Below are 27,698 nucleotides of genomic sequence, written 5' to 3' on the forward strand. Positions count from 1 at the left end.
CCAGTATATATATAGTGTTTGGCTTTTATTCAAGATTCCCTGACAGTTTTGCTTTAATAAAGCAAAATTTTTGAGACTCAATATCGAACATGCCCCACTTTTCGAATAATACGCTTCCTTAGGAGGAAGGAAGCTTCTTTCAGTTTTCCTTCGAAGTTTCTGTTGTCACCCTTCCCATATGAGATGGTTCTGGAAAAAAAAGTTGATAATAAAAAAGTTAATGTCTTTATTATGAGCAATGCCTATGCGTTGGTTCTGATTTTTAAGAAGATACCTGAATTGATTTATTGCAACTAGGCTTTTAAACTATGTGTTAACAAATTTGATCTGTCATACTAAAATCATTTTTACAATAAGTTTACAGACAATTCTTTTTTTGATGGAAGGAGGGGGGGTGCTCATTTCTGAAGTCTTAAGATAAATAAAACTTTTCTTTAATTTAGGCCTATAAAATGCCATCTAAGTTCTTTATGTATTGAAAAAATTCTTTCTTTTGTCAGAATGAAACCACTGTTGCCAGATATAGCATAATTATGCGGAACGCAGCATAATTAGGAACCAAAAGCATCAAAGCACAATCCTCCTTAAGATAGCATAATCTAAGACTATGTAGAACAATTCATGACGTCACATCAACAAAACGAACACCAAAGATGGTTTATTGAATTTTTCGACAAAACTAAAGTAAAATTTTCGGCACAGCGACAGACTACGAACCATCTAGTATTTTTTGTTCTGATCCTGTGGTCTATGGTCTATGGCAAAGAAAAGGGCACGCAAGATATTTGAATTTCAAGACATGTGGTGATTGGTTGGATTGAATTGGTGAAGATGATTGTTTGATGAAATTTTGAAATTTAGAGGGGTTTCATGTTGTTGTTGTTGGTGGTGAACGGTGAGAGAATTTTGCTGTGCAATTAGGCTTAGCCCTTTCAACCAAAAGCAATGTTTCATGGTTCAAGAACTGGTTGATAGCTACTGTACACCAGCTAGACACCAAACTATCGTCGAAACTCCAAAAGAATTTTGTGAAAGGCTTATGCTGGTCAATACGCGAAATGAGAAACTTTACCGACGAAAGAGTTTTTTCAGACCTGGCAGAACTCGCCGAGAGGGTGCTCTCCCTACCGCATTCGAACGCAGACTCAGAAAGAATTTTGTCTTGGATCAGTGATGTCAAGACAAAAAAACGGAATAGGTGTAAGAAAGAAAGTATTGCAGCCGTGTTGGTCACAAAATCGCGACTAAGAACAAAAGATATAGTTTGCTACAAATATGTCCCTACAGAAAATCAGATCAAGCTCCACAATTCCGAGAACCTTTACGTAACCACCCCAATCCCTGGTCAAGAAGTCGAATCCAAAAGCGAAGATGAAGAAGATCATTTAATATGAACCGCATTTTTTCTTATTTTTTTTTAATGTATCTGAAGTAAAATTTTGATGATAATGTAAGATACTATGTTTTCAAATGCCGCCAACCGATTAGAGAAGAAAGACGACTTGCGAAAATACACGAAAAACGTGAACCAAATTGTGAACCCAGATCCTTCCCCTGGACATAAAAAAACCTTTTTACTTATTTTCTATGCTATTTTACCTTTTTCTTTAACTCCTTTGTTTATACCCCGCTTTTGTTCCCTTAGCGGATTAAAAATAAATTATTAGGCTATTATTACCAGATTGTATTCTCTTCAGAACCTTTGTTAAGATAAGACAGAATTCGACTTGTCTTAACTGATCAAATTTTTCGTGAAACCTGGGAAAATATAGAAGCGTAGCATAAATCTGTCCAGAAAAGCACAATTTTGGGCTTAAGGAAGCATAATCCTCTCCGTCGGATCTGGCAACACTAAATGAAACACGAAATATGCTGCTAGGTTCAAGATTTAAACCGTCCAATTGTTTGTCTCCGTTGTTAGCGACCGAACTTTAACAAACGCGTCAGGCTGACAAACTTTCTTTTCAATGATAAAGCTTAAAGCCAATCTCCATTTGAAGCACCTCTCAAACTTACAAACACATGTTTTCTGAAATTAATAAGGCCTCGCTCACGAATCAGAAGCAATTCAACACAATATAAATGAACTTGGGCGTGTGGCAAATGCTGTTGAACTCTCCAAAAAGGCCATCCGAAAGTCAGGGAGACCCAAAATGATTATTGGCAGGATGTTAGAGAAGGAGGCTAAGTTGGCGAGGTCTTTGATGGAGGAGCTTTGGTCAATGGCTCAGGACAGGTCGTCGTTGCAAACCACTGTTGCTGCCTTATGCGCCTTCAGGCGTAGGAGGACCTAAGTCTAAGTAATTTACCCTACCAGGAGTATTTTTTGGCAGATGGATCGCTTTTGAACAGGCGGCTATGATTGGACAGTCAATATAACTGGAACACTTTCGAGTATCTCAACGGCTGTGATTGGCTTCAGTGTAGCCCTGCTACTGGCAAAGTAAATGCTGCTAATCAAAGCGAGGCTTAAGTCTATTTCTGGAATGTTGTGAAAAAACCTTCGTTATTTTCTTGTTCTTTGATCCGGTAAAGTAGACTTACGTCTAGATCCAATAATCAAAATTTTCGGTTTATTTTTTCCAATATGGCACTTAAAGATTCGCTAAAAATTTTTGATTTTTTCTTGTTAAACTCAACTACCCATTCTCAATTTGTGGTACTTAATTTTTACTATAAAGATGGCGGAACAATTCTTTGTCTATTGGCAATGTCATTCCCCAAAATGTTAAAATTTCAAAATTGAATTCCATGGTTTTTAAGATGGACGAAAGATTTAAATTTAAATGTCACCTTTATAAACAAAAATCTAAAGATAAGCACACTAAAGCAGATTTCTTCAGGAATAACCTGATGCTTCGTACTGACGATTTTTTTAAAAGGCAAGTCTAGGCTACTTGATGACAGGAGTCTTTGTTTACCTCAACTTCATCTACATACGCTAGAGAACTAGTTTATTTTAAGGTAAATTAATTCTTTAATGTAAGTATTTAAAAACTTGTGTTAAAATCATAGGTGAAACTGAAGAGCCTGTGTACAATAAAGGCTGTTGAGATGGAAACACTAAAATTTTTGGAAAACAACTTTTAAAAAATCCCAAAATATAGCCCACTTACAGGCACTTTGGTAAATATTGAGCAGTTCATATAATTAACCTACAAACAAAGTGAATATAGCCTACTGCTTGATGTCATTTTTTAGGCTCTTACTGAAAATAATCACTTTTCTTGCAAATTTGGTTTTAAGCCTTTTTTGGACCTTTGAAGTTGGATAATTTATTTCAATTGTTTTTACTATAAAACGGGTTAAAACATTTATTTCAAACCTACTGTTTTATTATTAAATCCATTTTATTAAAGTTAAAGTATAGATTATACAAGCATTGATTTATCTAAATTAAGTTGGATACAAAAATTCAAATGCATCTGTCATGGCTTCTGTCCTTCAACATCTCAAAGTGCATCACTCTTCATTTTGACCATGTTAATCTACAGCACCACTACACTATGTACAACTGCAAAATATCATTGACAGTCTTACTTCCTACTTCTAGTAGTGGTAGAGACCAAGGAGTCCTATTGATTGACAGTTTAAAATTCCATGAGCACATTGTCAAGCAGTTTAGAAAGCAAATGCAAATTTGGAACTCCTGAAAATACTGTCAGTTGTCAATCCTCTACAGTTTTTCTGAAACTATACAAACCTTTGCTCAGGCCAATCCTGGATTTTGGAACATGTCTTGCTGGTCCTTTCAGTAAAACTCTAGATTCATCACAAGCTGTCTAAAATGGAAACTATGCCACAAAGCAGCATAGTTTCCATACTATATCACTTGGAAATGCTAATTCTGGAAGTGCATCCATGTCTGGTTGACCCTTCTACTCCATGGGGCAAACTAAAAATGCATAAAGTGGGCAGGGTTTTGAAGCCATGGGAAAAGTTGGGGTTGTACAATATGATTGAAATTATTATTTCAATATTACTTCCAGTCATCACTGGTAATTTCTGTATAGTAGGAAGTTGAAAGATAATCAAAATTCATGTAACCATTAATGCTAATACCCAAAATAGTTTACTTTCACTGAAACAAAACAAATGTCCAATTTTGCTTACAGGTAACATTAACTATAGAGTAAAGCATATTAGTCCATAAGCCCTGCAGGCAGCAGGGCAAGGTCTGTATTCTGATTGTTTGAATTGTTAGTTGATGTTTACAATGTATTTTTTCCTGATTGATTAAGTCTTGTTTGTTATGGTCATGATGTTTCATCATTGCAACTCTGTTTTCCCCAGAAATTTGGGTTGGTCAAGGGCAAGCTTCTGTGGTGTTAAAAGTTTAAAGGGATTATATTTTAGTTTTTTGTGAGTTTTATTATTTTTTTTTTTGAATTACTGCATATAGCTAGATTCTGATGATTGCATATTGTTTTTATGTTGTTATTCATTCATATAGGATAGGTTTTAAAATTAATGTTAAAAAGACTAATTCACTAAGACTAGGAATAAGTGAAGATAAAAAGGTGACATTGGGTAACAAAAAGATAGATAAGGTGGGTAGCTTCACTTACTTTAGTAGTATTATTAGTAAAGATGTTAACAGTAGAATAGCCAAGGCTTAGGGTCTTTTTTCACAGTTAAAAAAAAAGTTTGGAAGAAAAAGAAAATAAGTTTGCAGACCAAGATTAGAATATTGGAAGGTGACAGTGGTCAAGTATAGCTGTGAAGTATGGAAGCTCCAGAAAGCAGATGAAGATTTACTAGATGTTTTCCAGAGAAATTGCCTCCAGACTGTTCTGGGTACCCAGATAACTGACTGTATTTCTAAATGTAGGCTGTACAAAAAATATTGTTAAAATCTGCTTTCTAGGGCTATAATAAAAGAAAGGTTGAGATGGCTAGGGCACATTCTGCAAATGAAAAATGAAAGATTGTCCTACAGTCTATGGCTAAATGGAAAGCAGGATGTCCTTGTCTAGGGTGAGAGGATGTCATAAAGAAAGATTTAAAGGGAATGGAAGCTTCATGGGAGGGTGTGAAGAGGGTGGCTTTGAATAGATTGGGATGGAGGAAGAGTGTGTGTAGCTGTGTTTGCCTCAGACGGCTTGGTGCTGTAGTAAGTTGTTAGTAGTAGTAGTATGAGTAGTAATCCTAAGTGCTTTATGGTTTGAAAGTTTTTAATGGTTTTTAAAATTGATGCAAAAGGGGATGCCCAAACTAGAAAAAAGAAAAAACAAAACTGTCTTCAAGATATTTTTAGGGAAATGATGGTGCAACTGTGTAAGAATCCCAATATTTCTTGAGACCTTCAGTAAGAACATAATAGAAAACATAAAATTAGAGATCTGATGGCACTACTTTTATTTTAAAAGTCTTTGAAATTATTTTTAAGTAATATCATTATTTGCTGCTTTAATTGAAAGGTCAGTACCCTTTTGAGAAAGAAGTGGTAGGGATAGATTATTTAAGCAATATTCTCAGGATGCTCTTTAGGCACTAGAAACATCCCTGAAGGTTTTGTTTGCCTAGGCCAGTGATTGACAAGCTTTTCAATTCAAAGAGCCAGATAACTTTTTTGTAACTGCAAAAAAAAAAAAATCCTTGAAGAGCTGCAGTTATGGTGAAATAGAAAAACATAAGTGTTCTCCACTTCGTAGCCTTAAATTTTCAGCATAAATAATTAAAGCAAATAGTTATATGAAATATCTAATCAAACTAGCAATTTATCATGTACTTGTTTATCTCCAGCCTTATCAGATTGAGACCTGGTGAGACAAATTAATGAACATGATTGAAATCTGTCTTTTATATGTCACAACTCTTTGTAAAGAAATCTCCTAACATAAAGCTCATTTTCATGTATTTTTTACTTACACCAAATAGTTAGCAATTGCTAATGTTTGATTGATATAAAATAAAGTGTCTTACTACACTCATTGGGGTGCCATACCAGAATGTTCAAATCCATTTCTGCAACTTCATCATCTAGCTATTCTCTCATTTTTTTTTTCTGGCAAACTACAAATGTAATTTATATCATAAGTATTTTGACAGTACAATGAGGTATGATGCATGCAAGAGTATTCTTCAGATACTTTACACCAAATCTTCTTAGAAATGTACCAGCATTTTCCAAAATTCAAATATTTTGGAAGGAATGGAAATAATGACCTAAATAGCTTTGCAATGTATAAACAGGCAGATTTTTTTCAGTCCATGCTGTTCACAAACATACCTCTGGTAGTCTTAACTTCTTGATTTTGATGAGACTAACTTCACTTTCTTCACTGTCTTCACTTTTTTCTTTTCAAGAGACCTCTTGGACTGACATAAGTAGTTGACATATTTGTCTTTGTTCCATCTCATGTTTGGGTTTCTTTATCTTAAAAAATCTTTGCTTTCAGGATGAATTTGTACCCTTGTTCCCTGAAGAAGTCGTTCTACATCTTTAAAAACCTTCATATTTCAGACGTTTTATCTTTTTTGGAGGTGTGTTTGTTGGTAGTCAGGGTTATAATAGTCTCTGACACTAATTCTACTTTCTTTGGTGCTTTATCTAGTAATATCTTTCTGGCCTTAGGCTTCTTTTTGTGGAAGCTACTAAGAGAAGGTATAAAGCCTTGTTCCTGTAGGTGGAGTGGATAGAAAGGCTTTCAATTTGAATTTTTTCTTTATTCTAAAGCTGAAGATCCTTTTCGACACTTCTCCAGTTTTCTTTTTTTTGTGTCCATGATTTTTAATTCACTATACCAAGCATATTTGTTTTGATTTACTGCATTGCTAGTCTTTCAGTTGTATAAGTAATGCTGGGTTCTTTATATTCTCTGTCTTTGCTTTCATTTCCTCTTTGCTGGAGTCATTGCGCTTGTTTTGGGCAGCCAAAGAAATTTCTCATAAATGGAAACAGTAAATTGCATTGCTATGGTATTTTCTTTTTTAGTACATAGTGACAGAAGTTACTCATGAGTAAGGCATTGTACCACATTCCAAAATCCTATGAGCATATTTCCAGTGTTCTGTTAAAGATCAAAGTCAATGTTCCTATTACCTGAACAATTGTTTAGGGTCATGAAACTATTGTTAATAGATGCTTTTTGACTTTTGGAACATCTTTTCTCTCTTGCAAAATTACTGCAAACTCACCATTATGGAGTTATTATATATTTGCACATTAGGGGGGAGGGTAAAGCATAGCGTATATTAAATACAGCAATTGTTAGTTTACATGTTTAATATATGCTATGCTTTACCCCCACCATCCTGATGTGCAAATTTGTAGCCCAAACTTGTTTCTAAACTAGTACAGATTTGCGATTTCAAATATCCAATCAACAAAAATGGAAATGATTGCAATTCTATATGTGTAAATACAGGACATTTGGGCCGGAATAACTCCATAATGGTGAGTTTGTGGTAGTTTTGCAAGAGAGAAAAGATGTTCCAAAAGTCAAAATGCATCTACTAACAATAGTTTCATGACCCTAAATAATTTTTCAGGTAATAGGAACATTGACCAAGATCACTATAGTAGTTAATTGAAATGGCAAAGAAAAGCTAATGAAGTCAACTACAGTGCCAGATTTAATTTTCTCTAAAGTAGAACTGAAATAAGTCAAGTTTTCTTTTAAAAATGACTAGCATCACCTATATGATCTACTGATATTACTGACATTCTTATTTTATATTCCAGAGTTTGTAGGGAGGCAGTATATTAGGCCTTACTTCTGTTTTGATTTGTGCTAGGACAAAACACCACAATTCAGCTATGACTTGTCCTCACTGTAAAAAAGGGTATATTAAGATGAGTATTCCTATGTTTTGCTTACATTTAAAAGTTCTGCAGGGGGTTGTAGTGCAATAGATTTCGAAGGAAAAGGATGCAGTATCAGACTTGACAGCTAGTACCATCAGTTCTAATCTCCATCTCATGGCTGTTCTGCCAGGAGGTGCAATGGGGGACTAGAGGACAGCCATTCAAAGCTTTTACACACCATTAATGTTTACTTTACCCAGATTTCTCCAGTTATCTACTAGGGGCAGAAGGATTGGGGACACATGTTTCTTAGCTCCCTTTTCCAGGGAAATATTTGAGGTCTATTTGGTTTTCCAGTTTTCTCTGAAAATTTGCACGTGACCCCCAAGCCCTTCTTGAGGTTTTGAAGATATACTATTTTGATAACCTGGGTGTATATAGTGTCATTTGATGTACCTTACTACCAAACTATAGATAGATTTTAAGTCCCATTGGAGACTTGTAGCTTTTACCCCTCATGCTCTCCCTTTAAACACAAAGTATGAAGTATCCCTGTCCCTTACCCATAATACTTCGAAATTTTCAACATAATCCCCCAAAGCCATTCCCAACTTGTTGCAGATATACTTATCTGATAAATTGGATGTGTATAGTGTATTTCAATTTATACTGTCGCCAAAATTAAAAATTAGGATCCACTTTGTCTTTCAACACCCTCTAAAACTTTCTAATAAAACTCCCTATCCATTCCTGAGACATTGCAATATGCTATTTAGAGGTCCTGGCTGGGCATAATATCTTTAAATTTACATTTTTTACTTTACTAGGGATAGACTTTATTCTAACTGGGACCTCAGTTTCCTAAACATTAGGCAGATTAAAAACAAAGTTAACCTTGCCTCCAATGCTCCCTGAATGTTTCAACTTGATTCTCCTAAGCTATTCATTAGATATTGCAGCTATGCTAGTTTGAGAACCAGGTAAAAAATATTGTGTTTTGCTTTGTCTTTCTACCCAGAATTGACTACATGCTCACCAGGGGTTTTTGTGCATAAGTTTTTCACAAGATTGAAGACAACGCACTTTAGCTTCCCTCTCCACCTGCTTTCTGAATTTAAAATTCAATCCCTCAAGCCATTCCCTAGATGTTGCATAATTCTGATATCCTGGGAATGCATAGTATCTTTTGGGTCTCCTTGCTGCTTAACTGACAGTATATTATAGATTTCACAGAGTTTTATGTTGAAAAAAACGTTTAGGAGGATAAGGGAACAAACATTTTCCTCGCCCATCCTTAAAAACTCAAAATTTGTGTCTCCTTACCCGCAGTACCTTTCGAATTACATTGCTGCTTAGCTTTGACTAAATTCTAAGTCTTTTTGAGGATTATATTTCAAAATACATAGGTGGAATAGAGATAGTATTTTTACACAATGGGCTAGAGACAGATAGGGCTATTGGTTGTTAGAAGAGGGGTAGGCTTGATCTTGGAATTAAGTCTCATAAGTTAGATTTGTTAGCATACAAAATGAATATTTGGCGTGAAATAAAAAAAAAAGCTTTACTGCACTGCCAGAAAAGATTTACGAAAAGCTTAATAGAGTAAAATAAGATAAATTCCTCCAATTGCCCTATAAAGTAAAAAGGAATATGCCCCTCCCAACCGGAAAAGTTGCTATCTTTTGGAATAAAATGAAGTCCTGGGGCTATCAGGATAGACCTTATTAGGCCTACTACTTAAATACAATTTCTGTGTCATTCCTGTCACTAAAAAAAGGAATCGACCTTCCTGGGTAGCAGGGAAAAATTTATTTACTTTGTAGTACATCTTGGTATAAAATATTTTTCTTTAAGTTTCTGTATCTTTATTAGCATTTTCGTTTTGCCATGTGACACACCCTTAAACAAGACCACACAAATCTTGCCTTAAGCACAGAAATCATTTTTTTTTCTTTTACTAAGCAAAAAAAAAATCATAATCCTTCGATGGTAACCCTTGGAATTCCAGAATCTTTAAGAAACTAATTTTCTAAAATAATTGGAGCTTTTTTCCTTCAGTTCAGTTTTTCAAAATTCTAAAAATATTTGTTTTTCATTAAGTTTTGTCTTGCAGTTCTGATAGACAGGATTTGGAGTCAGGCTACATTCTACGTCAGCTATCAGGAATTGTTGATGACCAGAAAGAAGGCTTAAACAACTATTCCGCATCTTCCCTCCGAATTTCTTCCAACTATCAGAAAAGTATGTAGACTCTAAAGGTTTTTCTGTATTTATTTAAACTAATTTCTATTTCTTGAATAGTTTTTATCTATTTTGGTTTTACTGGTAAAATCTTGTTTTGGTGACAAGTGAAACATTTACCATGAATTTGTGTAGAATTATCTCATTCTGAAAATCGGTTTTAGGAAAATGGTAATTTTACCATTACTGGCTAAAATCTTGTTTTGGTGACAAGTGAAACATTTACCATGAATTTGTGCAGAATTATTTCATTCCGAAAATCAGTTTTAGGAAAATGTCAGTATAATTAAATTATCATTTTCAGCCTAAGTGTAATTATAACATGATCAGTTTCCATTATTATTAAATCTTCATTGGGGGTTTAGATCTAAAAATAATAGTTTGCATAGCAGTGTTTACTTTAAAAAAAGTTTATTTTGTTTTTTTATAGCAGATTACTTCCCTGTTGGTAATCTTTTTGTCAGTATCTAAACTATATGACAATGACATAATCAAGATGAAATAAAATATATTATATACAATTTGGACGCCCACCAAGGAGGGACGGGGTAGGGGGGATTCAGACTAATTATCTTACGATATCTGCTAAAGAAACTTGGTCTTTATTAGTTGAAATTGATAGAAATCGTCAAGACGGACAATATAATTAGCAAAAACTAAGATACATCTTTATACTTTTATGAAAAGGTACTGATGATAGTCAGAAATTGAATGCAGTGAGTGAGTATTTTCAGTAATGTCATATTGTTTCCTGTATAATATTATTTCTGTTTAGTGCAACAGCTTATATTTATTAACTACAATGTTGTATGTCCATATGTATTTTTTTTTGTTTAATTGTGTTTGGCTGTACCACTTGTCCTAGGTGATTGGATAAGTGGGTAAGGTCAAGGGCTTGTTCAAGCGCTTTTCTGTCCAAATTACTAAAGTAGGAAAATATTTTTTCTCACCAAATAATTTACCTTCAAAACATTGTTCGTTATTGCTATATATGAAATTATGTTTTTTATAATATAAAATGAGTAGTTTCCATGATTTTCATTTCTGTGAAATATTTGTTATAACATGATCATTTGTTGCAGACAGAGATTTCGATTCCATGTTCTACCTCCACTCTAAATGGTATATCCCTCAACTCCACATATTTTGAATTGAATTTATTTATGACCCATTGTAAACACAAAAGCAAACGAAGTATAAAAGAAGAAAAGGAAGAAAAGAAAAAGACGGAAAATGACAATAAAAAAAAAGTACAGTTCATAAAATAACCACACAAGCACAGTAACTAACCAAATGATTATACAGTACACATAACCATCACAAGTCCAAAAAAAACGCAATACACTTACTGTTTTAAAAGGGGACACAATGGGTGTCCATTGATTCTGTTATTGTATGCTCCAATGCATCTGCTGATGGCATTGTTATGGTCTATAATACCGTATCTCCTATTGGCCCATGAATTACTTGCCCAAGGGGGGAGGCCGGGGAGATATTTAGAATACTGGTAATAAATTCGCTGGAGTTTGCCGAAAAGGTACGCTAAAAGGGTGGAAGGCGCAAACAATTTGAAAGTGCGTAAGAATTACACAATTTAGCTAGTAGCCGGTATTTAAAACGAAGTTATATATTATTTGTCTTTTTTATTGTTTTTATTATTTGATAAATGACGACTTATACTTATTGACGACACGACTGCCTGTCCATGGATTTATGGTTGATTGTGTATGGCTATGCTGTTTGACCTATGTAATTATATAGATGAGTAGGGTCAAGGCCTCATTCAAGTACTGATCTATATTAATCACTAATGTAGGAAAACAGTCTTCGTTTTCTCCTTCTGTCTTCTTTTTTTTATGTCTTTGTGCTGTTGCATTGGTGATTTCTCTTTTCATTACCGATTTCATTAACGATCCATTAACGATCATTAACGATACACCAGTATCATTCGGCTGGGGTTGAAGATTTTCATCCGCATAAGCAATAAGGCATACATCTATCCCTTCTAAAATACAGAAGGAAACTGCTTGGGACTGTGCGTTCAGATTACGTTATTTAACGTGATTCGGGATGTACGGCCCCTCGTTTTACTCCACGACGAACAGGTATGACCGTCTCTGTAATCATTCGTCAGGCAGATTAACTAATACAGTTAAATGAGCATATATATCATACAAAGTACGAATAATACAACTACTGACCCCGCGGATATACAGTTCAATGAGGATTTGTGCGTGTTCAGGCATTATCAACTTCTCAAAATTTAAAAAAGTTGCAGCTTCCGTTATTAGCCGGTATGATGAACATTCATTTAAGGGTTTATTCTTTTTAGGGACAGGGGTAAGACGGCCAGTTGAAAACGAGGGAGGAACTATTCCTTTTGTGAACACCATTTGGAAAAGTAGAGAAAGGAGGGACAGAAGGGAAGGGGTTCCATATAGAAGGGGTTTAGTGCAAATGTGGTTTATACCTCTCGAGAGAGGCTTTATAATTGTGCGGATTATATTAAAACATCAGAAACAGCTACAGTAAACGTTGATTTAACCACTATCGGAAGTATCTCTTGAAGCGTGATTCTGGAAGGATTTTCTATTTGTGGTTTAGGTTCTGAAGACTCTCTGGAGAAATGTTATTCCCATAGTTCGGGATTGATATTAGATGATTGGTTTGGTTTTTTTTTGTTTATGTGTTAAATTTTTCCACAAAAGTCCTTGGTTATTAATAATCTTTTCAGAAATATTGGAACTAATAGTAGCTCTCCATATTTCTCGACTAGTAGTGAAAAGAATAGAATAGCAGCTCTCCATATTTCTCAACTAGTAGCGAAACGAATAGAATAGTAGCTCTCCATATTTCTCGACTAGTAGCCAAACGAAAGGAATAGTAGCTCTCCATATTTCTCGACTAGTAGCCAAACGAAAGGAATAGTAGCTCTCCACATTTCTCGACTAGTAGCAAAACGAATAGAATAGTAGCTCTCCATATTTCTCGACTAGTAGTGAAAAGAATAGAATAGCAGCTCTCCATATTTCTCAACTAGTAGCGAAACGAATAGAATAGTAGCTCTCCATATTTCTGGACTAGTAGCCAAACGAAACGAATAGTAGGTCTCCGCATTTCTCGACTAGTAGCAAAACGAATAGAATAGTAGCTCTCCATATTTCTCGACTAGTAGCCAAACGAAAGGAATAGTAGCTCTCCACATTTCTCGACTAGTAGCAAAACGAATAGAATAGTAGCTCTCCATATTTCTCGACTAGTAGCGAAACGAATAGAATAGTAGCTCTCCATATTTCTCGACTAGTAGTGAAACGAATAGAATAGTAGCTCTCCATATTTCTCGACTAGTAGCGAAACGAAACGAATAGTAGCTGTCCATATTTCTCGACTAGTAGCAAACAAATAGAATAGTGGCTCTCGATATTTCTCGACTAGTAGCCAAACGAAAGGAATAGTAGCTCTCCACATTTCTCGACTATTAGCAAAACGAATAGAATAGTAGCTCTCCATATTTCTCGACTAGTAGTGAAACGAATAGAATAGTAGCTCTCCATATTTCTCGACTAGTAGCGAAACGAATAGAATAGTAGCTCTCCATATTTCTTGACTAGTAGCGAAGCTAATAGAATAGTAGCTCTCCACGTTTCTCCCGCTCTTTCGAAAAATGGTGTTTGGTGGATAAACGGAGGGAATTTACAACACCAGTTCTGTGACGGTCTAATTTATAAGTAAAAAATTCTGGACCAGCCCTTCACTTGGGATCCCACTTGTACACCAGTACGTGGGACAATCTGCTTGTAATAAGGTGTGTGAAAGAAGTGTGATACATATTTAATTTTAGACAAGTTTCATTGATTGAAGATGGAACCGAATTCTGGAGAAGCTCAAATGGTATTTTTATTAGCGAGAAGATCATCAATGCAATGCTGATACTAGAGCGTATCAACCTTATTCCATTCTTTTACAGTACGTCACTCAGATTCTTGGGTTACTCATGGGTTGTTTAATGGAGTCACAATGCTAAAAAACAAAGGCAAATGATCAGTTAATACAAAATCATTAAGTACGGTTATGCTTTCTGCAGGACTAACAATACTTCAGGGTCGTTAAAATTGTATAGACAGATAAAGGATAGTTGGGGGGAGGAGATATTTTGGAAGATTGGGTTAAGTAGAGAGGATTTGAAGGCTTATTTGGATTGGAGGGGAAATGGATTTTTGATTGGTGAGAAAAGAAAGTATCAAGGGAGAAAAGGGGAGAAAGTAGAATCTATTGCTTGTCCTATGTGTGGGTCTCAGGATGAAAGTTTAATACATTTTTTGTGTGAATGTGTCGAATTGAATGAATGGAGGTGAGTGATGTATGGTAAATAAAGATTGAACGAGATATGGATGGTAGATAGAATGAAAGAGACAAATTTCCTGAGTATTAAAAGGATAGCAAGATTTGTAAGGATTGCAGCGGCACATCGGGAGCGTTTTCTTTAAAGAGTATTAATTTATTTTAGTTAATTTGTTGTTTGTTTTTTGTTATGTAAATTTCCTATGGCCCACGGGCTTTTTCTGGAATAAATTATTATATTATTATATTATATTATAACAATACTACAGGAAACGTGCACGTGATTAAGGTTAGACACTGATCCTGAAGGGTGTATATATGTAAAATCAGCAGATTTGGATAGAAGAGCACTCTCATTTGGAATCAGGCCGAGAAGCAGAGCCGTATGTAGATTACCACTTTTCAGCAAGTCACAATTAAAGTCCTCCTCCAACTGAACCCAATAGAGATGTGAAACTCTAATTTTACTTAAACATTTACTCAATTTTCTGCATCTTCGTTTCAGAATTTTTGTCTCTATTGTCTCTTGGCAAGTTTACATTCACAGTGATAGGATAACCACCTTTCACTGCAATGAAACAGCCAGATTTTGCAAACAAATCGGAGTTAGTATGTCTAAATTGTCACCTCTCCCTCCCCTTCAGGCTCTGCCACCTCTTATTAAGCGTTTTGTCGCCATTTAACTAGTTCAAACCCTTATATAAATAAGATCAGATCCTCATGTATACCACACCGTAAACTGCTTTTCAGTTTCGACAATTTCAATAATTTAAGCCCGGCTAAACTTGTTCAAAAAGTGGAAGAGGAAAGAAGACTTTAAAATATTTTAATTCCACAATTGAATATATTTTACCACAAAATGAAATAATTATGTAAAAATCAAATCACACAGTTATGGATAAAAAAAGATATATATATGATAAAATGAAGACACATCAGTCATATTTATTACTCAACTAGAATAGTCATTATCAATACTTAGGAATCTGTAAGTAAATGTGGTTAATTTTGAGGAGAGAAATTATGAAAATATAACCCCCTCTCATTATTGTACTTGTGACATGAAAAAATCTTCTTTTTGCTTCATTAAACCGTTGGGATACCTAAAAAGTAGCAAAACTGAACAATAATTTCATAGTAGTATTCTCAAATGTTGTTCTAAAAAAAGAAAAAAAAAACATTTTAGACGCTTGGTTTTTTCCGGCAGATATTTACTTTTGAAAAGTGAACATTCAGAAAAATTACTTTTTTGTCCTCAAAAATGGTGTAAATGGCTTTTGTGTCATTTCATGTTTATCTTGCTTCTCTGTCTTTCAACATTCATCCTAGGAAGGATGACTAGAGGTGGGCAACTCGGGCAATCGCCTTGAGTCCCTTAATAGAAATGTTTACCTTCCAGTCTCAAAATAGTAACAGAGAAGAAAAAAGAGACAAATTTGTAGTTAAAATTTTGCATTTCTGTAATAAAAAAAACTTTGAATACATATCGTAAAGTAGCTTATATTCATTTTATCAAATTATTCGAAAGTGCTTTGCAATAGTCCTTTATAAATCTAAATTAACTTCATGTTACAAATTACAGTTATAATTACAAAACTTCGGATATTTCTTTTTAATTACACATGTATTTTACTGAAAGAGACTTAACTGTTTCAACATCGTATTATAAACTAAATTAATAAGGATCTAAGAGAATATTTTAGATGCAGAAAATAAGAATATAAAGAATTTAAACTCTCTAAGCTGAGCTAGGTTCTTCCTTAAGGATCGTAGATAAGAAATTTAAACTAAATTATTTTGACATTGGCTTAGGCAACTTGCGCAATGTTTTAAACCCATTTTCATGAAAATGTATAAATTATCTTTTGTTTATTGTCAGTTAAGGAAAAATATTGTAATGTGTTCTTTTGGTAACTATTGGAGTGTGATCAATAATACTCTCAGGGTAAACAATCAGGTCCCTGAGCAACCTACTTCGTAACCACAAATCAGATGCCAGCGAAGAAAAAGGGAAAGAAAAAAGAAAGAAGAAAAGACGCATCCGTGATCTTTCTTCGGCAAAAAATACAAAATTCACACTTTTGCAGATAGGAGCTTGAAATCTCTACATTAGGGTTCTATGATACGCTAATATTCGTGTAGTATTATAAACTAAATAAATTAGGATCTAAGAGAATATTTTAGATGCAGAAAATAAGAATATAAAGAATTTAAACTCTCTAAGCGGAGCTAGGTTCTTCCTTAAGGATCGTAATATAAGAAATTTAAACTAAATTATTTTGACATTGGCTTAGACAACCTGTGCAATGTTTTAAACCCATTTTCATGAAAATGTCTAAATTATCTTTTGTTCATTGTCAATTAAGGAAAAATATTGTAATGTGTTCTTTTGGTAACTATTGAGTGTGATTTATAATACTATCAGGTTCAAAAAACTGGTCCCTGAGTAGCCTGCTTCGTAACCACAAATCAGATACTAGCCAAGAAAATATAGCCATTATTACTGAAGACAACTTGAAGCATTTGAACATGGCATTTCAGCAACAGAAAAAGGCAACTGTCCATTCATTACAAACAAATGATTTGGACTTCAATGAAATTTTGTTCTCTGAAGATGAAGATCATGTTCCAGTTGCTTTGCCTAGTGTTCAAACAACTGCCAGCTCTGGACGGCCACGAAATGGTATGTTTTTTGGTTACGTTTCAAATCCAAAATTAGGATTTGACCCTTGTCTAGTTATCCTTATTTTTCTATGCATGAAAACTTTTATTTCTCGATTTTAATGCAAACATTCATGAGATATCGTTCTATTGAAAACTGGTTTTCAACCATATAGGTTTTTATGGCACTTGGTATTAACCAAGTGACATATAGCAATCGCAAATTCTGTTGGTCTGTCGGTCTGTCTGTCGGTCTCGGTTTTGCTACTTTAGGCACTTCCAGGTAAGCTAGGACGATGAAATTTGGCAAGCCTATCAGGGACCGGACCAGATTAAATTAGAAATAGTAGTTCTCCCGATTTGACCATCTGTGGGGAGTGGTGGACCGGTTAATTCGGAAAAAATAGAAGAAATGAAGTATTTTTAACTTATGAGCGGGTGATGGGATCTTAATGAAATTTGATGTTTGGAATGATATTGTGTCTCAGAGCTCTTATTTTAAATCCCGACCGGATCCTTAAGCACAAGTCCCAGATACATGATTGACATAATCGGAACGGATCTGATCTCTTTGGAGTAGTTGGGGGGGGGGGGGGTAATTCTGAAAAATTAGAAAAAACGAGGTATTTTTAACTTACCAATGGGTGATCGGATCTCAATGAAATTTGAAGTTTAGAAGGATATCCTGTCTTAGAGCCCTTATTTTAAATCCTGACCGGATCTGGTGACGTTGGGGGGATTTGGGAGGGGGAAACCTAAATTTGGAAAACACTAAGAGTGGAGGGATCGGGATGAAACTTGGTGGGAAAAATAAACACAAGTCCTAGATACATGATTGACATAAACGGAACGGATCCGCTCTCTTTGGGATAGTTGGGGGGGGGGGGGTTATTTCTGAAAAATAGAAAAAATGAGGTATTTTTAACTTACGAACGGGTGATCAGATCTCAATGAAATTTGATGTTTAGAAGAATATCGTGTCTTAGAGCTCTTATTTTAAATCCTGACCTGATCTGGTGATATTGGGGGTATTTGGGAGGGGGAAACCTAAAACTTGGAAAACACTAAGAGTGGAGGGATCGGGATGAAACTTGGTGGGAAAAATAAACACAAGTCCTTGATACATTATTGACATAAACGGAAGGGATCCGATCTCTTTGGGGAAGTTGGGGGGGGGGGCTTATTTATGAAATATTAGAAAAAAATGAGGTATTTTTAACTTACGAACGGGTGATCGGATCTCAATGAAATTTGATATTTAGAAGGATATCATGTCTCAGAGCTCTTATTTTAAATTCCGACCGGATCTGGTAACATGGGGGGGGGAGTTGGGAGGGGGAAACCTAAAACTTGGAAAACACTTAGAGTGGAGGGATCGGGATGAAACTTGGTGGAAAAATAAGTCCTATATACATGATTTACATAACCGGAACGGATCCTCTCTCTTTGGGGTAGTTGGGGAAGGGGTTAATTCTGAAAAATTAGAAAAAATGAGGTATTTTTAACTTACGAACGGATGATCGGATCTCAACGAAATTTGATATTTAGAAGAATATCGTTTCTCGAAGGTGTTATTTTAAATCCTGACCGGATCTGGTGATATTGGGGGAAGTTTGGGGTGGGGGAACCTAAAATCATGGAAAACGCTTAGATTGGAAGGATCGGGATGATACTTGGTGGGAAAAATAAGCATAAGTCTTACATACGTGATTTTTATAATTGGAACGGATCGGCTCTATATGGGGGTGGGGGGGGGGTTAATTCTGAAAAATTACGTGTTTTTAACTTACGAAGGAGTGATCGGATCTTCATGAAACTTCATATTTAGAAGGACCTCGTAACTCAGATCTCTTATTTTAAATCTCAACCGGATCAAGCGTAATTATAAGGGGGGGGCAGTTGGGGGACCGGAAATATTAGAAAATACTTAAAGCGGTGAGATCAGGATGAAACTGGACCGGATCTGCTCTCTTTGGTGGAATTGGGGGGGGGGGTAATTTTTAAAATTGAGGTATTTGTAACTTACGAAAGGGTGACTAGATCTTAATGAAATTTGATATTTAGAAGGATCTTGTGCTTTAAAGTTCTAATTTTAAATTCCGACCAGATCCTGTGACATTGGGGGGAGTTGGAGGGGAAAACCGGAATTCTTGGAAAACGTGAAAATTGGGGTATTTTTAGCTTACAAATAGATGATCGGATCTTACTGAAATTTGAGTTTTAGAAGGAATTCATGTCTCAGAGCTCTTATTTCATATCCCGACCAGATCTTTTGACATTGGGGGGAGTTGGAGGGGGAAATCTTGGAAAAACACTTGGAGTGGAGGAATCGGGATGAAGCTTGGTGGATAGAATAAACAAATGTCCTTGATACGTGATTAACAGAATCGTACTGGATTCACTCTTTTTGGAGGAGTTGGGGGGAGGGGTTCAGTGATTTGGCGAGTTTGGTGCTTCTGGACGTGCTAGGACGATGAAAATTGGTAGGCGTGTCAGGGAGCTGCACAATTTGACTTGATAAAGTCGTTTTCCCAGATTCGAACATCTGGGGGGCTAAAGGGAGAGGAAAAATTAGAAAAAATTAGGTATTTATATCTTACGAGTGGGTGATCGGATTTTTATGAATTTTGATATTTAGAAGGACATCGTGACTCAGAGCTCTTATTTTAAATCCTGACCGGCATTAAGCCTCTTATTTTCCATTTTAAATCAATCTATTGATTCATAGAATTTTGTTAGAGCTCATACCATATGATCTCTTGGCTCTTAGCTCTTCTCGCATCGTCACAAGTGCCATATGAGCTCTTAGCTCTTTTTTTGGACAGAAACTGGCTTTAATTTAGAAATATATAACATTAATAAAAAAAAACAAATATAAAAAGCAGCAAATCTGTGTGAATCCAAGTTTAACTTCGCATGTGTAATATATAGTGACGAATTACGGAGGTAAATTTTTCATACTAAGCCAATTTTTAATCGAGGTCAATAGCATCCAATACCCATATATATTACCCATATCATTACCCATATATAATTTTGCCGAAATATATATTTTAAGCCGTATTCCCTGCGTAATCCTTGGGGAATTTAATGCCCATTTCCGAGGATGGGCTGGATATAAAAAGTCGAAGATATTGTAGAATAGTGAGATAAAGAAATTTTTTTCTCACTTTAATATTTTTTATTTTAAATTTAGTACTTGGGTCCAAGTACTTGGGTGTAAAGAAATACGGTTTTAAAATCTGTTTTGGAATTGTTCAAACTACGCAATCATCAATAAAGTTTTTAAAATATCTGACAAATTTTTGGTTCAATTTAAAAAGAGATTTATAGATTTAAAATAAATTAAAGAAATTTACAAAACTGCCTTTCTTTTTATCGAGAGAAGTTTATTCCAATGTTGCTACCACTTAAATCCATATTAGAGCAGTACGATTCCGCAAAGAAAAGAAGTCTTTATTCTCGTTATAGTATCTGAATAAAACTATAATCTGAACTTAAAGTTCAAGTGATTCAGTTCCTTAGGGTACGATTTTTGCTACAACGCCGCAATGCCATGTGTTCCGAGTATTTGTGTTCAAGGGTCTCTTATTTCAGTCACCAGGCGATATTTTGAAAAATAACAGGTGGTATGGGAGGGGAAAACGAATTTTCCCAAAGTCGTGACCTACCTAGATCATTTTTAAGGCTAAAAATTGGTAAAATGTCGATTGCGAGAAAAATTATATAACCGTTTTTTGAACAAATAAGGATATAAAGTTACATATATAAAGAGTGTCTAAAAAATCCCGGATTTGAAAAGCCGTTATTTTTATTTTTTGTTATTGGCAACTTTGTTTTTGCATGTTTTACTATTTCTGATTCTTAAGTTTATGCTTTGATGCTCTGTTTTTGTTTTCAAGGTATTTTTGTGTGTGTAAGTTCTTAAATGTATTGTAAATCTATGGTAAGTTTGGTTCCTAGTAGATTCGAATCTGCCATTTTTTTTTAGAGACCATGTTGATATGTTTAATTATTGTTTGTTTCATAGAAAAAGATATATTTCCAAAATAAAGAACATTTTTGTCCACATAACAAAGAAAATTGACAATAGATTTTGGGCTTCTACTCTCTCATGTGCTCCTTCCTCTATAACTGTTCTTGGAAGGGAACGTCTGCTTATGTGGGTAGGTTATTTATTCAGAGCCCTGCTCCTTACCTATATACCCCTTTCTTCCTTATTGAACAAATAAGTTGTTTGCGACTTAAATTCGATATTGAGTCATTAACTATTGAGGAAATGTAGATTATCCTGATTATGTATATAGGCTAATCTGTTCGCTCAACACACCAGAATGTGTGCGTCTTGAATCCAATATAAATTTTAAAGATGAAATTGACCCACATTGCATTAAAATTAGGTTTCGTGTTTCTTGTTCTAAGACTTACATTCAAAAGTTTATTTTAAATACAATTATTTTAATTAAATACAATCGGGGTGCTAATCATATGGAGGGTTTATTCTAACTAATTCTGTTCCCCATCAAGTCTGATTAATAAAACCGTTTTACTTTAGATGCATGGTGACTGCTTACCTGCTTGAATAAATCATATTTGATTTATATTATTATTATTGATATATTATAATATATCATATAATATATATAATATATATATAATATATATATAATATATATATATAATATAATATAATATAATATATATATAATAATATATATAATATAATATAATATAATATAATATAATATATATATAATATATATATAATATAATATATTATAATATTATAGATTATGATACATATATTGATTTATTATTTGATTCATATTTGAATAAATTGTTTATTTGAATAAATCATAAGTCTGTAAAAAAAAATTAATTTCTTTGAAAAAATGAATTTCTCACATTTGTGGATAAGTTCAAAATTACGCGCATCTACAGACTCGCACGCATTCTGGGATGTTGAGCAGACTTAGTTTGTGAGCTCAACTTTCAAGTATAATCTTTATAATTGACAAATGAAAGAATATTTCCTAAGTGGGAGTGTCTCAAACCAATAAAACTGTGTCCTTTTCAACATTTTTTCAGTTTAGTCGGGGGGGGGGGCTAGTGGTGGTCAATACAATTACATGTAGGTTTGAGAGGAGTGTCAATTTTAACTTAATTTTACGGGACAATCATTATTTAGACAGTTTTGGAAAAAAACAAAGTCTTTGTTTCATTCGATATCAAAATTTCTATTTCAAATCTTTTTCATATCATCCGATATCTTTTTATGTAATACACCTGGTATAGCAATAAGTTAGTACGATAATTTTTTTAATGCCTGAGTCTGAGTGAGCTCGGTTTGTGTACATAGTTTGTTAATTCAACTGTCAAGTATAATCTTTATAAATTACGTATAAGAGGGAAGCTTTAAAGCACAAAGGAAATCTTTAAACACAAAGCACAAAGGAAGCTTTAAAGCACAAAGGAAGCTTTAAAGCACAAAGGAAGCTCTAAAGCACAAAGTAAGTTTTAAAGCACAAATTAATCTTTAAAGCACAAAGGAAGCTTTAAAGCAAAAAGAAACCTTTAAAGTACAAAGGAAGCTTTAAAGCAAAAAGAAACCTTTAAAGTACAAACGAAGCCTTGTAGCACAAAGGAAGCTTTAAAGCACAAAGGAAGCTTTAAAGCACAAAGTAAGCTTTAAAGCACAAAGGAAGCTTTAAAGTAAAAAGAAACTTTCAAAGCACAAAGGAAGCTTTAAAGCAAAAAGAAACCTTTAAAGCACAAAGGAAGCTTTAAAGCACAAAGGAAGCTTTAAAGCAAAAAGAAACCTTTAAAGCACAAAGGAAGCTTTAAAGCACAAAGGAAGTTTTAAAGCACAAAGGAAGCTTTAAAGCACAAAGGAAGCTTTAAAGCACAAAGTAAGCTTTAAAGCAAAAATTAATCTTTAAAGCACAAAAGAAGTTTTAAAGTAAAAAGAAACCTCTAAAGCACAAAGGAAATCAAATTAAAAAGTTTGTTTATATACTGAACCCATCTTAATTTTTAATCCGATTTTGTGATGAGGTGGACCCATTCACTCTGGGTCGAGACTTGTGTCATAGAGGCCCATTGCCTCCACCCCACCCTGAAGCTAGTTACTGGCTGGGCCATTCACAGTAGAAAAAGACACCTCTCAGAATTTTCCATCTGAAAACAAGATTTTCTTTTGGCTGTTTCGAAATTATGAAGTTTTTGGGACTGTATCACTTTTTTGTCACAGCTGTTACGTTGGATTGTGAAAAAAAAGATAAAATAATAAAATAGGCAAAGATTTTCATCCCTAAAAATTCAAACACCAACAGTGTTGACTCTCAAAGACAACTATACCTTCAATTGAAAACTCTGCCTTTTTAAGTTTGTAATTGCCATATATTTTTAGCTTAATTTTTGCTGGTTAACCACTTTTATTTTTTTTTATATAATACCTGCTAGTGCTAAAAAATGCACAACTGTATATTGAGATCTTTTTCATTAGTTATTAAATTCCTGATTCTCCTATTTTTTTTTGTATATATATAGGTTATGTTGATTTTCCATGAACCAATTCAAGTAGTCAGATTCCTTTTTCACTGTCCACGGTGCTTAAAGGTATTATCTTTTGATTAGTTAAGATGTGCTTGGGGTTAGTTGAGAAAATAGTTAATCACTAGCCGATACACTAGTAGACAATTAATTAGAATTTTTAGTGCAGACCCTAAAAGACAGTAATTAAAAATGAATTAGTGTTGATATAAGCTTTTCGAACCAATTTCATTCCATTTCAATTTTATTGTTAAATTTTAGTAAAAATTCTGGTAAAAACAAAAATTAGTAAAAAGTTGTCAAATTTGGTAGTCAAATTTTGATCGTCAAGAAAATGTGTGACTGTAGAAAAAATACATCATTTGTAAATCTGGCTGTTCTTATCAACAAGTTTGACTGTGGGATTATCGTATAATTCCGAAAATGTAATTGAAAGCTTTTTAAGTTCAGTAGGACACTGAACACACGTATTTTAGTCTTAGTGTAATGGCATGTGGAGTTTCCAATCTTCCTTTTTGAGAGTGACGCTTTGTAGGTTTTCAACTATTTGGCACGATCTTTTTGAAGATTCATATTTTCTAGCTTGAATATCCAATCTAAGACAGTGCATTTATGTCTTGAAAAGTCATTAGAAGTTCATGATGTGGGTTATTCACATGCACCCCTATTTGGGTATTTTTTGATCGGCCAAAACATCTAAATCCTGGCTTTTCCACTTTACCCTAGAAACTATCCAATCAATCAATTTGTTTAATCAATTGAATCACTATATAAGACACGTCAACATAGTCTCCCCCGTAAGGCTCTAAGACCAGGAAAAAAAACAGGAGAGAAAAAATGAAACAAATAGATAAAAAAAACGTTTTCAACATAATACGTACACGAGACTCAATGCAAAAATAAGTATACAATCACCCACCTCAAAATCACAACCTAGACAGAGGACTTGAACATAGATTAAAGCTATTTCAAATTGCATATTTGAAATCAAGCAAAGGGAGATGCTGTGCACATGTCAAACACCTCTCACAAAAAAAAATTCTAACCCCGCCCAGAGGTATCCATTTTGTTAATAAGAAAAGTAAATAAATGAAAAGAAAGACATTGAACAATTATTAAGATTGTTTTGAAGGTACCAAACGAGTTTTTGAGTTTTTGAGATGAAACGAGTTTTTGAGTTTTTGAGATGACTCAGGCTATTCCACACGACATGACAAGCGGTTAATGGATTTAAATCAGACTTCACTGATGGAGCAATGGAATATTAATATTTCTCGAATTGCGAAGATGATGCAAAGACCTTTGAGTGACGAAAGATTGAGCGCTTTCTAGGGCTGTGGGAACATCCCCGTGGAGTTGAAGAAAAGTGAAAGACGCACACGGAAGAATGTAGAGTCACTGTATGTCAAGTAATGGGTTAGTTGAGTTCAATTTGTTTCCTGTATAAAGCTCCTTGCTTTATCATATAACTTTGACAGTGGTTTCAATTCATACTACCATAACTTAAGACTTTGCGTTTCGTCTTGCAGTTTTGTGAAGCAAATTTCGCCCTCAACGTAAGTAGTGCCAAGTAAACTCGACATCTACTTAGAATATTTTGTTACGTAAGTTTGTGCTACGGTATGGAAAGTCAATATAGAAGTCACAAGACCGAATGTTTGGATTAGCAATCAATAAACTTTGAAGTAAATTTTTAAAAAATTCCTAGAAAACCTCTTACGCTAAGATCTCACTGTTATGCAAACAGCACAGACAATAATGGAAGGATGCTGCATTTTAGCAGGTATTGGCCATGGGGTAGGGACCATGGACAACTGATTTGCATGTAGTCCTTAACGAATGAAAGATCTAAAGCCGAAATGGCTAGCCATGCTAAAGAACAGCAAAGAGAGAAATCTCAACTATGGACAAACAAACAGAACTACGACCAGTAGAAAGAAAAGATAAAATTTATTGGCCATTGGGTAGGGATTGCCAAGGGACAACTGATTTTAATGTATTCTTTAACGAATGAAAGATCTAAAGTGGAAATGGCTAGCCATGCTAAAGAACAGCAAAGAGAGAAATCTCAACGATGGACAAACAAACAGAACTACGACCAGTAGAAAGAAAAGATAAAAACTTATTGGCCATTGGGTAGAGATTGCCAAGGGACAACTGATTTTAATGTATTCTTTAACGAATGAAAGCTCTAAAGCGGAAATGGCTAGCCATGCTAAAGAACAACAAAGCTAGAAATCTCAACGATGAACAAACAAACTGGACTACGACCAGTAGAAAGAAAAGATAAAAACTTATTGGCCATGGGGTAGGGATTGGCCATGGACAACTGATTTGCGTGTATTCCTTAAGGAATGAAAGGTTTAAAGCTGAAATGGCTAGCCATGATAAAGAACAACAAAGAGAGAAATCTCAACGATTGACAAACAAACGGGACTGCGACCGGTAGAAAGAAAAGATAAAAACTTTTTGGCCATGGGGTGGGGATTGGCCATGGACAACTGATTTGCGTGTATTCCTTAACGAATGAAAGGTTTATTGCCGAAATGGCTAGCCATGATAAAGAACAACAAAGAGAGAAATCTCAACGATGAACAAACAAACGTGACTACGACCAGTAGGAAGAAAAGTTGAAAACTTATGCGACGCAATATTTCGTCTGTATGAAAACGAGGCGTCGAACCTAAAAACAAATAAAATCCAAACCAAGAAATAAAAACTACCAAAATCAATATCTACAATTGTCACAACTAAGACTATAGGTCACAGAAGCTAGTAGAGTTTCTTCAATGAGAACACCAAAGCAATTGACTACTACTACTACTAACAATTCACTGCAGCACCAAGCCGTCTAACCTCAACACAGCATTTCCCACTCCTCCTCAATCCCTCTTTCCACCCTCCTAAGCAGCTTTTGTTTCCCTTAAATGTTTCCTTGTGACATCCCCCCACCCCATTTGGGAACCATCTGCTTTTGTTTAGCCCTAGAAGGTTGTTCGAAAAGGACAATCTTCGGCAGTCTGTCACCATTCATCTGTAGAACTGGTCATAGGTAGCTGGTTTGCAAGTATTTGTGTAGCAGGAGACCACTGAACAGTTCGAATCTTCTTTGAAAATTAAAGAAAAATGATAAGAACACATCATCTGGAAAGGTCAAGACAAGGCATCAAGGTCCCGGTTTTTATATGTTCTGTTGTGATCAGAAGAAGCATCGTTTCTCATACTGTACAAAAAAAGGAAAAGGTCGTCTTGTACTTCCATTTTACCACGACGGTATTGATGTGAGCTAATCTGCTGGAGAACTCAATACAATCTAGACTTTCAGTAAGACACTAGAATGGCTGAATTTTTAAACAAATTTTTTCTAGAATACTAAGAATTTTAGATTGTAGGAAGGGATCAAAATATATTTCTCCGACTGTCAAAAAGGGCCATACGCTACGGTACTTTTCCTTAAGTTTCGGTATACAGTATGATCTTGTGTCAGATATATTATAAATTTACAGTAATAGTTTATAGCACTTAAAGCCTTTCAAAATCGTACAGCTCAAAATCGAAATATACTAATTCCAGTCACATGAAAATTTTCACATAGGTATCAGTTTAATGTCCTTCAGGCTTCAACCTTAGAAATTAATACTGTAAATGCGGATAAATGAGTTAAGTAAATGATGGTACGGATAAATTAAGGTGGAAAAAGCGGGAGACGGGCAGTGTGTCTGCTTTATGGGATGAAAACCTTATCAATTCTGTATAACACTCGCACATGAAATGCTCTTCATTGGCTAGAAACCACTTAGCCTATGCGCTTTTATGATGTCTCTATGTGACAAACTTTTGAAGCCTCATTTGTAGCATTGCTACGAAACTCCTAGTTTAATCCATAAGCTCCGTTCAGTCGTTGCAGATCTCCTGAAATTTAATTCGGTAACCTCCGAATCCAACCTCCAATGAGGGCAAAAGGACCCGCTGCCAGGTCTTTCCACACAAGCTACGTAGGAAAACCATGAGCTACTGCAGGTCGTACTGAAAGCTATTTTATGCTGAGTTGGGATAAAACAAAACCATAAAATCCAAGGACAAGAGAGTTTCCCAACAAAACTCTTTGGACTGTTAGAATAAAAATGGCGAATATCTTGTTTTTTAATTTTTG

General features: G+C 34.7%; 1 protein-coding gene across 2 annotated transcripts in view; it reads left to right on the plus strand.

The window, feature by feature from the left end:
• Positions 1-2,726: 2,726 nt before the first annotated feature.
• The window catches only part of LOC136027942 (fidgetin-like protein 1), a 71,446-nt gene continuing 46,474 nt past the window's right edge, over positions 2,727-27,698 (plus strand). For both annotated transcript variants that reach the window (XM_065705411.1, XM_065705412.1), the window contains exons 1-3: positions 2,727-2,882; positions 9,864-9,991; positions 16,758-17,015. In XM_065705411.1, coding sequence (XP_065561483.1) covers positions 2,752-2,882; positions 9,864-9,991; positions 16,758-17,015 — 517 coding nt within the window. In that variant the 5' untranslated portion in view covers positions 2,727-2,751. The remainder of the gene's footprint in view (positions 2,883-9,863; positions 9,992-16,757; positions 17,016-27,698) is intronic.

The sequence above is a fragment of the Artemia franciscana genome, chromosome 6 (assembly GCF_032884065.1).
Source record: "Artemia franciscana chromosome 6, ASM3288406v1, whole genome shotgun sequence".
Lineage (NCBI taxonomy): Eukaryota > Metazoa > Arthropoda > Branchiopoda > Anostraca > Artemiidae > Artemia > Artemia franciscana.